General features: G+C 39.8%; 1 protein-coding gene across 1 annotated transcript; it reads right to left on the bottom strand.

The window, feature by feature from the left end:
- Nucleotides 1-286: 286 nt before the first annotated feature.
- Nucleotides 287-10038, bottom strand: LOC134662662 (uncharacterized protein K02A2.6-like). The gene is made up of 2 exons (XM_063518962.1): nt 10017-10038; nt 287-4146 (listed from the first exon to the last, which is right to left on the bottom strand). The coding sequence occupies exons 1-2, from the start codon at nt 10036-10038 to the stop codon at nt 287-289; spliced, it is 3882 nt and encodes a 1293-aa protein (XP_063375032.1).
- Between the last annotated feature and the right edge of the window lie 1771 nt (nt 10039-11809).

Below are 11809 nucleotides of genomic sequence, written 5' to 3' on the forward strand. Positions count from 1 at the left end.
CCACCGCAGAAGAGACTATTATGCTAAATAACAAGAATATAAGTGTAGTAATTGAAAGCCGGTTTATTGCTGACTGACGTTTATTGTCAAATCATCTTAAGTGCCAGTATAGTAACAAGTACAAAACCTATTTACAATCGTAGCATCTCTCCCCCTTAAGCTTGCTACCCAATATATTAAAATAAACTTTTAACTAAACATTTTAACGACTTAAAAACCAGTAGGACACAACAACAAACTTCAATACATCTAATACGTACCTAGACTACTCTGGCTAGCACTACACTTAGCTAGATCTATGGGCCCGTTTCCAAGCGCGCAACGCACGGGCGGAAGCATCGGGCGGTGGCGCGGCCGGAGCATCCACCTGTGGCGTACGGACACCCGCGCTAGCGGGAAGGTGCTCCGTCAGAGGCTGCTCTAGTGCTGCCTGAAATTCACCGTCCGATGCATCCCCAAACGCTTCGTCAGCACCCACCTCGGGTATATTAACTGATGTATTAAATTGTTCGTCCGGATTACAAACACTAGCCCGTGAAAGTGAGAATCGATCTTTATTGGCCGGAATCATTTGATCGACGTGCCTTCGCCATTCGACTCCCTGGCCCATATCAACCGTATAAGAAACCGGACCAGTTTGCGACTTGACTCTACCTTCCGACCACTTCTCCCCTCTTAAAGTGTAGTCACGCGCGAAAACCACGTCCCCTACATTGACGGAGCGTGGTGTGCCGCCAGCCGACGTCACGTGGCGTTCCTGCGCCGCGCGCACGCCGGCGGCGCGGTCCGGGCGCAGCGCGTCCAGCCGCCCGCGCAGCCGCCGCCGCATCAGGGCTACGGCCGGAGACACACCAGTCGTCGCATGCTCACAGTTACGATATTGGAAAAGAAACATATTAAGAGCGGTAGTTACGTCCACGCCTTCGTGCAGAGCTCTTTTAATGGCCTTTTTTATTGTTTTAACCGCATTTTCAGCGGCACCGTTGCCTTGTGGCCTGTATGGTGCTGACGTAACGTGCTTAATACAATTTTCTACACAAAACATCTGAAATTCATTAGATAAGAATGGCGGACCATTGTCGGTCACGAGCTGCTCAGGAAAACCAAACCGCGCAAATATCGATCGGAGCGCTAGAATAGTTGTACGAGCGTCCGTGTTTTTCATCAAAATAGCTTCTATCCACTTCGAATGTGAATCAACTACAATTAAATACCGCTTACCGCCACAATCAGCAAAGTCCGCATGCAGCCGACTCCACGGATTCAACGGGTACTCCCATGGATGCAGCGGCGCGTGCGGGGGCGCGTCCCGCACCGCGCGACACGCGCTGCAGGCGCGGCAAACCGCCTCAATATCTCCATCAATACCCGGCCAGTATACGTAATGACGAGAAATGCTTTTCATCTTGTGTATACCCAAGTGCCCTTCGTGCAACTCATCTAACACCCGCTTCCGAATAACCAGTGGAATCACTACGCGGTATTTGTAAACCAAACAACCCATATCAATGAACAAATCACTTTTCCTTGAAAAATAAGCCTTCTCTTCCTCACAGCTCGCGACAGACGGCCACCCAAACAGAACATAACCATAAATTCTATTTAACACAGAATCCTTCTGTGTTTCCTTAGCCACCTCTTTGTAGCTAACTGGTAACGAGTCTTCAACTAATTGAACATAGCTTACAGCGTCCGAGGCGCGGCCCTCGCATGGCAGTGGCAGTCGGGAGAGAGCATCGGCCGGCCCATTATCTACGGAACGCACAAACTCTACTGAAAAGTCGTAAGCCGCTAGGCGCGCAGCCCATCTCTGCAAACGACTTGCAGCCGTCTGAGGAATTCCACTTTTTTTTCCAAAAATATAACTTAGCGGCTTATGGTCGGTTCTCAGTGTGAAGCGTCTTCCGAAAAGGTATTGGTGATGTTTAGTAATACCGTAGTATATTGCTAAAGCCTCTTTGTCAAGTTGGCTGTAGTTCCGCTCATGTACATTAAGCGTCCGCGACGCACAGCTAACGGGCCGCTCGGAGCCATCATCATACCGGTGCGCAAGCACTGCGCCGAGGCCATAGGCGCTGCTGTCAACTGCCAAAACGAGTTCGCGCCCCTCTTCATAATGCGCCAAAACGCGTTTGCCTAACAAAGCTTGTTTCGCCTCTAAAAAGGCCTGTTTACAAGCGGGATCCCATTTCCACTCAACTCCGGTTCTTAACAACGCATGCAACGGATGCAACAAAGTACTTAAATTTGGTATAAACTTTCCGTAATAATTCAACATCCCGAGAAAACTTTTAAGTTGCGTTACGTCTTTCGGTTCTGGAGCATTGGAAATGGCCTCTAGCTTAGTCGGATCTGGCCGTAAGCCATGTTTGTTGATAATGAAACCTAAATAATTGACTTTATCTTGTAAAAACTTACATTTGCTCAATTTTAAGGTCATTCCCATGGTGCGTAAGCGTCCAAGTACAGCGCGCAGGTTTTGCATATGCACCTGTTTATTAGGCCCGGTCACGCAAATATCATCCAGGAAAACAACGCAATTAGGAATCCCGCGCAGAGTTTCCTCCATAAGCTTTTGGAACTTCTCCGGAATGCACGAAAGCCCATACGGTGTGCGACGGTACACAAAAGTACCCACATGAGTGGTGATTGCAGTGTACGGCTGCGAGTCCTCCGTCAACAAACACTGTTCGTAAGCGTGACGTAAATCCAGTTTAGTGTATTGCTGCCCCCCGCTAAGATTAGCGAAGAGTTCCTCTATGCGAGGTAAAGGATAATAATCACGCTTAAGTTTAGGATTTACAGTCACCTTATAATCACCACAAATGCGCAGTTCCCCGTTTTGCTTAACTACCGGTACTATTGGGGTTCCATAGTCAGAATGATCAACTCGGCACAGGGTTCCGTCGCGCTCCAGACGTTCAAGTTCGCGTTCAATTCGTTCGCGCAACGCGAGCGGTACCGGCCTCGCGCGAGCATAAACAGGGTCGTTGTCTGTGAGCTGTAATTGAATGCTTTTTTTACACGTGCCTAATTTATCCGCGAACACCTCTGGGAACTCACAACACAGCTGGGTCACCAGTCTGTCCTCCTCAACGATCTCATTTATAGTTATTTGATTGACCTTAAGAGCACGTAACCATTCACGACCCAAAAGAGGCCGCCCTCCGTTTTTAATGACGTAGAATGGCAAGTTAGTTGCTCTCTTACCGTTTAGCGCAACGTCAACCGATAAGTATCCAAGGGCTTCGATTGGTGACCCAGAGTAGCCGCGAAAGAAACTATCATTAGGTTTAATTATTTTATGAGCAAACTTCTGCTTATAAAAGTCCTCATTAATAGCAGAAATACGACTACCCGTATCGATCTCACAAACAACATCTTGTCCGTCCACATTCAATGTAATAAAATAAGGTTTGTTACCTCGCGGTGAAACTTGAAGGTTAAATAAATCCTCATCAGATTCTTCATCCACGTAGTTTTGCCGTCCAAACTGTCGACGAGCCTGATCGCGTCCTTTGCCGCACATCACCTTCAAGTGACCGCGCGTGTTGCATTCATCACAGTTGTAATGCATATATTTACACTTGTCCGGCCGATGCGCCTTCCCGCACCGCCAGCACTGCGCCGTTTGCGCCTGATGGTTGCCGCACGCCGTGCCGCCCCGGGCCGCGACCGCACCGCCGCCGGCTCCGGGCCCGCGCCTGTCGCGCCGAGCACTCGCATGATGCAAACCTTCCCCTACATCGCCGCCGCCGCCGCCCGAGGTGCTCGCCGGCGCCGCCACCGCGCCGCTCACCTCCGCGTGCTTCTCTGCGGCCTCTAGGGCGAGAGCCAGCTCCACCGCTTCTTTATACTGAATATTTTTTTCAGCAAATATCCGAGATCGCATCGCCTCGTTTGCCAGTCCCGACACGAACTGGTCGCGCAGATTCTCCTCGAGCGAGGTGCCGAAGCTGCAAGTGCTCGCTAAATGCTTTAAGTTCTGCAAATATTCGGCGAGCGGCTCGCCGACTCGCTGTCGGCGCAGCCTGAAGACGTGCCGCTCGGCGATCTCTGATCGCTGCGGTTCTAGGTGATCAGTTAATAACTTTACCAGCTCGTCCTCGTCGCCAATGTAGTAATTGAAAGCCGGTTTATTGCTGACTGACGTTTATTGTCAAATCATCTTAAGTGCCAGTATAGTAACAAGTACAAAACCTATTTACAATCGTAGCAATAAGTACCTACAATTTTTTTTAAACATAATCATTTATTTATAAATAAGATATATACAGTGTATTACTAAAAGAAATTAAAAACTAGCTTAAATCTAAAATAGGCCCTTAGGCATTGTACCAAGGATGCTGGCGACATTTCCTCGCTGTATCGCAATGCTGATACGTTGTGCGAGGTAGCCGCCAGCTCTTCGGTCACCAGTTACGTCAACCAGACGCTTCGCGATTTCTGCGAACAACTTATGCGCGCTGGGAGCCCATGGACCTAGAGTTTCAACTCCAAATGGTATAAAATGGTACTCTCTGTCGAGGCTCTTATATTTGTTACGTTTTAAAATTCATAACGAATATAGGAAATAGTGTAGATACATATAATATACATATATTGAATAATAATAATAAAATAAACGGTTGCTTCTGACGTTACAAAGTTGGCCATCTGATAGATAGGCAATGGTAATGAGTTTTATGAAATAATGAGCTGGAATCCAAGGGAATGACTGAACGAATGAGCGAACGAATGAGTAAATGAGTATGAATATTCATGTGGCCATTAATTTCAGTTCGTTGGGTCGACTCGATGGTTCGGAATAAACAGACTGACGGGGATGATTAGTTTGCTATTGGATGACGTAATGCAATAAAGTTATTTCCATATGCAAAATAATTTTGACAATATCAAAGTTGCTTGAGTTATTTTCAAAACTAAAATATTTTTTCGTATCACAAAGGGAGATAAAGGTGGGTAACTGTTAGAAAAAGTATTTTTGAATAATAAACACATAATATACCTATCTGTTTATGAGGTAAAAAGACGTTCGTATTCGAGGTACCTAGTGTAGGTACCTACGTACAATAATTACTTAGTACCTACTTGTATAAAGGTGGTGGGGGAAGGTTTAGTCAGACTAGGTGGTGTGATGATCTATCCCTAGGTAAAGTGGGTACAAGACCCGAATGACTAAACTCGCGGTCAAGCTCAACCGCGTCGTCTCAATGAGTTATCTAGAAATAAACTTGCGATGATAATAAGAAATAAAGTAATTAGTAGACAATCAGCATCAATAGTAGCAGATGAACAACGCGCCAAAAGTATCTGACACCGTGGAATACTTTTACAAATAAATACATCTATGTCTCTACAGTTCACGCTCAAAAGTTAGTATTTAACCACAGTATAATTGTCATATATACAGAGAAATATCTCTTTTTGTCATCTGTTAGAAAATGCTTTTGACGCTGACTATACACCTTTAGTATATATAGTAGGTAAGTAAATAAGAGTACCGACGACAATGAACTACTTCCTTTTACCATGGCTTCGCAAAGCTCGTCGAATTATCAATGACTGGTGATCTGCGAGCCAATAAACCGGTTGTATCGGAAGTGGCCAGTAACATGCCGACATAATGTAAGGATAAAAGTATCATAAACAAACACAGATCATATACTAGATTATATAAGTAATATTAACCCAAATACACTTCCTCTTTTCCATCCGTTTCGTCTCAACCACAAAATACCGACTAAGAAAGATCTCGCGTTTTACAATAAACCTGTGGTCATCTAGCCCTTACGTGTGATCTTCGAAGCATAACCTGGATAAGAGCTTACGATATCAAGTAATACTCAAAAGACAACCTTATTTTAATGGAACAAAAAACAAAATAACATATCTGTTAATTAAGTAGCAACAGACTTAGAGACAGTAATCTGCAAAATCAAAACGCCACTTCTACAAATCTTTAACAAACGAATTCGAGTGTTATATTGTTAGACATAAGGTCTAATATGGTTATTAGTTATAAGATCAGTAGAGATGTACTAAAGACAGGGGATCGCAACCCTTCGGTCACGCTGCTCGCGCACTGGTAATGGGCAGGCAAACAGTGAGTTTTTACCTCGCTTTAGCTTCGAAGCAAATTGTTAGGTAATTCAATTTGTTAGGTGAGAATGAGATGAAAAACAAGATTTGGAACATCTGGCTAGTGGAATGTCAGAAATGTTGATGAGTAAGTAACCTACAGTAGAATTAGTGAATTAACAAAAATAATTACGCGAAGTTGTATGAAAAAACAATTCAAGATACATTGTACTGGGAAAAAATGTGTTATTAAAATATTTTTAGTAAAGTAGTACATTACAACAATAACTTGCTAGTAAATGTTAGTGTTCTAAGTTGAGTTGAGTAACCCCAATTTTAAGCTTTGATGTCTTGAATTCTACCTGATGAGACGACAACAGAGACACGATAGATATCTTGCGCCTATTATGTAAATGCGTATATATATCATACATTAAAAACAATCCTTAAAAGTCTTTATAATAGTTAAGATCTTGACAAAATTATAATAATGAAATGCTGTGAATTGCTTATTTGCGTACAATTGTTAAAATTTAAAAATAATAGTTACTTTGTTAATATGTATAGATAATAAATTATTACATTTATTACACTGAAACAAGCATATTATTTGAAAAATTACAACAATGAACATTCATTACGCAGGCTCAGTAAAAATGATTAAAAATGTTTTTCTTAAGTAATAAATTTACCTACATTTTAATTTACGAAATGATTAAGCTTCGTTCCTCAATACAACGATTCATATATCCTGGTAATCCTGGATCGTTTATCATTCAATTTACATACGTATATTGTATAAATGTACAAAACCACTTACCGAGTATAAAATAGAATACAAAGTTATTATAATATGCAATCAACATGCTTTTGTTCCTTAATTTTTATTATTATCGCTGGCCAATTAAAAGTCAGAATCATGTGCGTTACCGCCAGACGTCGATCAACCCCCCGACCCGACACTTCAACCCTCTATTCCCCGTAAACTATCTAATGGACATATAAATTTCAACCAACACCTGCTACCGAAACAAAATAATCAGAAATAAAAATAACTGTATCATACCAATAGGAAACATATAGTGAGTCATAAATTTTAATTTTTTATAGTAATTTTCGTTTTACGAAGCGTGTCGTTCGTTTGCCATCTAGTTTCCTGTTGATTATCGGTTTTTTCCATCTGCCATTAAAACTGCTGCTTAGACAAACTAGATTGATGATTTAATTTTTTGCTCTGGCTAATAAAGTATACTAGAGACTTTGGGCGAATCTATAAAAATCACAATTAATTATAATGGACCTTAATTGTATAAAATATTGGTACCAAAGATATACTTTACCAATTAAGCACATATTTGTGCAATAGTGTGTTCCGTTTTTAAAACACCCGTTGCCTACAAAATTATATTATTCTAACATCACAAATTAAGGCATTGCAATGAATACCTTGGTTACTTAATTGATCTAAAAAAACATTGCTAAAAAAATTATGAACGTGCAATAGGTTAGGTTCTTACCTATTAAATGAAATTGATGAGGAGCAGTGGAAATTGATTTTCCTTCTGAAACGAGCTGGTACTTAAACATTTACACAATGAATTCAATTATTAAGTTGCCCAAGGCCCATACCGAAATTGTTAGGTAACTAGAATCACAGACCTTGACCGATATATCTCTTGCGTTACTAATATAATTTACATGTATTCAAATAAAGGATTGTCCGCCCCTGCCACGCGCCAGCAACTAGTCGATTCAAATATTTAAGGTAATTCTTACTCCCCTTTGTTTCTCCTGTATGGACCAAGTCAAAGAAATCAAACCATTTTTTTAGATCGATGAATACCAACAAGAACAGTAATAATAACGAAACCCTTGTCAGGAAACAACTTAATGGTCGGGACAGCAAAATCTGCAATATAATTTTTGTCTTACCTAATTTCACCATAATCCCATAATGATGTTTGACCTTGGTGGCTTGCAATATATGTCTAAACTAAACAATTAAACTAGTTACCGTTTAATGCATGTCTTATGCATGTTATGACTCAATCTTCACATTATTGGGAAACATTTCATCCAATGTAGACCGCTGTCGCTATCATTCGTGTCTCGCCCCACACAACTCACGGCCCATTAGCTGCACTCCACGTATAGCCAATGCTCCGTAAATAATGCGATCATTTTCAAACCAATATATTATTTCAAGACTTTTATATTGTTACGATAACGTCACAAGGGTCTATGGTGCTGTAAGGCACATACACTGTTTTGTATTTGAAGCTATTTCTCTAATTAGAATAAAAAACACCATTTCCGGAAAAAACCGTTACCATTTCCGGAAAAAACCGTTACAATGTCTGAAGATAATCTCCGATTAATAAAATGACCATTGATGGCATTTCTCTACGTATAAAATTGGACTAATTAACTTGAATTTACAGTTACTGGCGCTACTGGTTTTGGCACATTTTATAGTTACCAAGTTTGTTAGTGTTTTCAAATTATAGGTTTAAGCTAGGTACTTACTATTTCTAAATCAGAAACAAATTGCAGATAGATGGACTAACATGGAATACCTGCAGATACTTAAAAATTAGTATTATATTTTATTATAACTAGTATTTTATGCATACTTTTTACTTAGTTACCAAAACGAATTTAAAATCAATAAACACATAAAAATCTCCATTGCTTTTCTTGTTGGTTACTGTTATTGTGCATATGTATAGCCTAGTCTATTTTGTACATATTATATAATTTACTTATGCCACATTACGCAAATTAATTATATACTAGATAAAATACCAGAAACACCCGTATTAAAAATGTCTTCCAGCAATAGGTATGTGGCGAACAGGTAATGGTAGCATGGTAAGGTGTTGATAGGTCACCGCATTGCTAGTTCTAAAGATAACACGTTAGTTCTGAAGTAAGGAAACTTAGGTCTTATTGAGTGGTTTAGCATAGTTGCATAAAGCCTCGAGCCGTGGAATAGTAAAAATAGATGATTGATAACGCGGCAGAGCGGCGCGGGGACGAACGCTGGAATAGACTATGGATGCGCCTATTTTTTTTGAAGTGAAAACATCTTTAGCGGCGCTGTGCACTTTTTGAGGTGGGGAAAAAATGTTAAACTCGAGACAGCGTAAGACGATCACGTGACCGTAAGACGGTATTGGAATCTCATATAATCCTATCAAATGCAATATGTACAATTTGTAAGTACATTACACAAAACACTTTGAGATTGTAAAACTTTGAGATTGTAAGAGGATAAAACATACAATTTCACCAGAAAACCCAAATTGCATTGCCAGTGACATGTAAGCCCTTAGTTAGTCATAACTTTAACTGTTTTATCTTCGTCGACAAGTGACTACCTACGCTTCGAAAGTTGCATACCTACATAAAGAATAAACGTCACGAAAGGCGTGAGAAAACATTATATGTGAATTCTAAGACCATGTTACTACTGTATTATGTTTCCGCAAAAAGCTGTACAATGAATTGGTAAAACTAATAACCATATCCATATTAGTGACATGGCGAGCCGGCTCGGTCGCGCATCGCCGGGGCCAATTATCATATACACTTTCTCCGTTATGCAGGCGGGAGACACCTGACTCGATAGACAATATGTCTACTAGCTGAGGACTAAATACCTATTTGAATATTTTATTTCTTTACTAAGTATGTTTTTGGACTAGAAGTTCTGAAATCTATCGATCAAGCATTTATAAGCACAAACCTACATCTAAAGTTATACCTATAAAAAGTATTTTCATATTGAATGTCAAGAACTTCTAAAAGGTTATAAAGTATTAGGTTAAGACTTATAATTTATAAAACAATTCATAACTTTATAAACATTTAAGTCTCAATTAGAAATATATCACTATGTCAAAACAACATGGCTGGTGTAATAGAAAACTTACGATCCGCTTGTGAAGTCGCCATGTATTAGCGGTAAGTTGTAAAATTTCTCGAAGGCGGTGTTGGCAAGTACTTGGTAATGTAATATGTATGCAAACTTGTGCCTTATTCTGTTCGCATAAGATCTACCTTGCTTAAAATATGCAGTATTACCCAAGGTTTCGAAGAGGAGTCACCTCTTGACACTTCAATTTCATTTCATATTTTCGTGCAATATTTTAGTAAGTTGCATAAGGATGTCATATACCTACAGTCGCAGGTCCACAACGTTTTAGGTTGTAAAACTAGAATCTGCTCCCTTTGGTATAAAGTAGGTTTTTGCTCAACATAAGTACCATTACACTAAAGAATTTGCACCTGTAGCAAAAATTACCTTAGTGATAAAATTTGATTTTAACGACGACCTACTTAGTATAAATGGACGGTACAGTTTCTTAACTTAATTAATTTTGTAAGAAAGATGGGTAGCCTATAACTACAGTAGTTACACTATTTGCAATAAATGTTACATATATAATAAAAAATAGGTTTGTTTTAATGTAAAGTTGCATAATTTTTTGGATGACATAATAACAATGCAATAGGATAGGATGGGAAGACTTTACCTATTTGTCATAATTAGCTTCAATTGAACATTTATTAATTATTTTATTCTACTTCTCATCATATTTCAGGTGGCTTAGTTCCAGTGAACACTGTGATATAACGTCATCAATCTACTTAACACTTCTTCACCAACTGGTTTTTTTCTGGTCAGCAATCGTCACTTGACAAATGAAGAGGTCTCGGGCTGGTATCCAAAAAACCGGCCAAGTGCGAGTCGGACTCGCGCACGGAGGGTTCCGCACCATCAACAAAAATAGAGCAAAAAAATCGTGTTTGTTGTATGGGAGCCCCCCTTAAATATTTATTTTATTTTATTTTTAGTATTTGCTGTTATAGCGGCAACAGAGATACATCATTTGTGAAAATTTCAACTGTCTAGCTATCGCGGTTCATGAGATACAGCCTGGTGACAGACGGACGGACGGACGGACGGACGGACGGACAGCGAAGTCTTAGTAATAGGGTCCCGTTTTTTACCCTTTGGGTAGGGAACCCTAAAAATGGCGTTATTTATGTCTTGTGCCAAGATTATTAATGTCACTGCTGTTATAATTACCGTCGACGTCGAATGTCCATATGTAGGCGTGACCTATCTATACATATATATACTAACCGTACTAAATATATCGAGTTTTTATTTGCCACGACTTTCGGCAATTGAATAACTTGATCATTAATTTTATTACTTGTTTGCTAGTTGCTACAGACGACCTCGCAGAAAGTAAATATTTACTTAAAAGCATGTCAATTAAAAAAGTAATTAAGGATGGCGTTACTATTTTGATGACGATTCTATATCATTCCAAGGAAAACACGTTAGTAAGTTGACTGAATAAGAAACTGTAAATTACTTCACTAGCTATCTATCTATCTTTAACTTAATAAGTACCTACAATGTATGTAGTTGTAGAGTACAGTCAGCGAAAAAAGTTTTTACTAATACTTTCTATAAAAGTTCTTACTTTTGAAGCATATTAATTAGTCTGTTTAGTAGTGCACATTTATACAGCAAAGACAAAAGGATCTATTAAAAAAATCGCGATCCAGGTCTTCATCTCGCTACCGTTTCTCGCCCCCGTAAGCTTCTACAGTGCTCATTTTATAGAAATGTTGTTTTCGACCATTTTCGAGAATGCAAGTCCATACAATAGTATAACATAAAGAAAGCTTGGTGTTATTTTACGTTTTC

The sequence above is a fragment of the Cydia amplana genome, chromosome 1 (genome assembly GCF_948474715.1).
Source record: "Cydia amplana chromosome 1, ilCydAmpl1.1, whole genome shotgun sequence".
Taxonomy (NCBI): Eukaryota; Metazoa; Arthropoda; class Insecta; order Lepidoptera; family Tortricidae; genus Cydia; species Cydia amplana.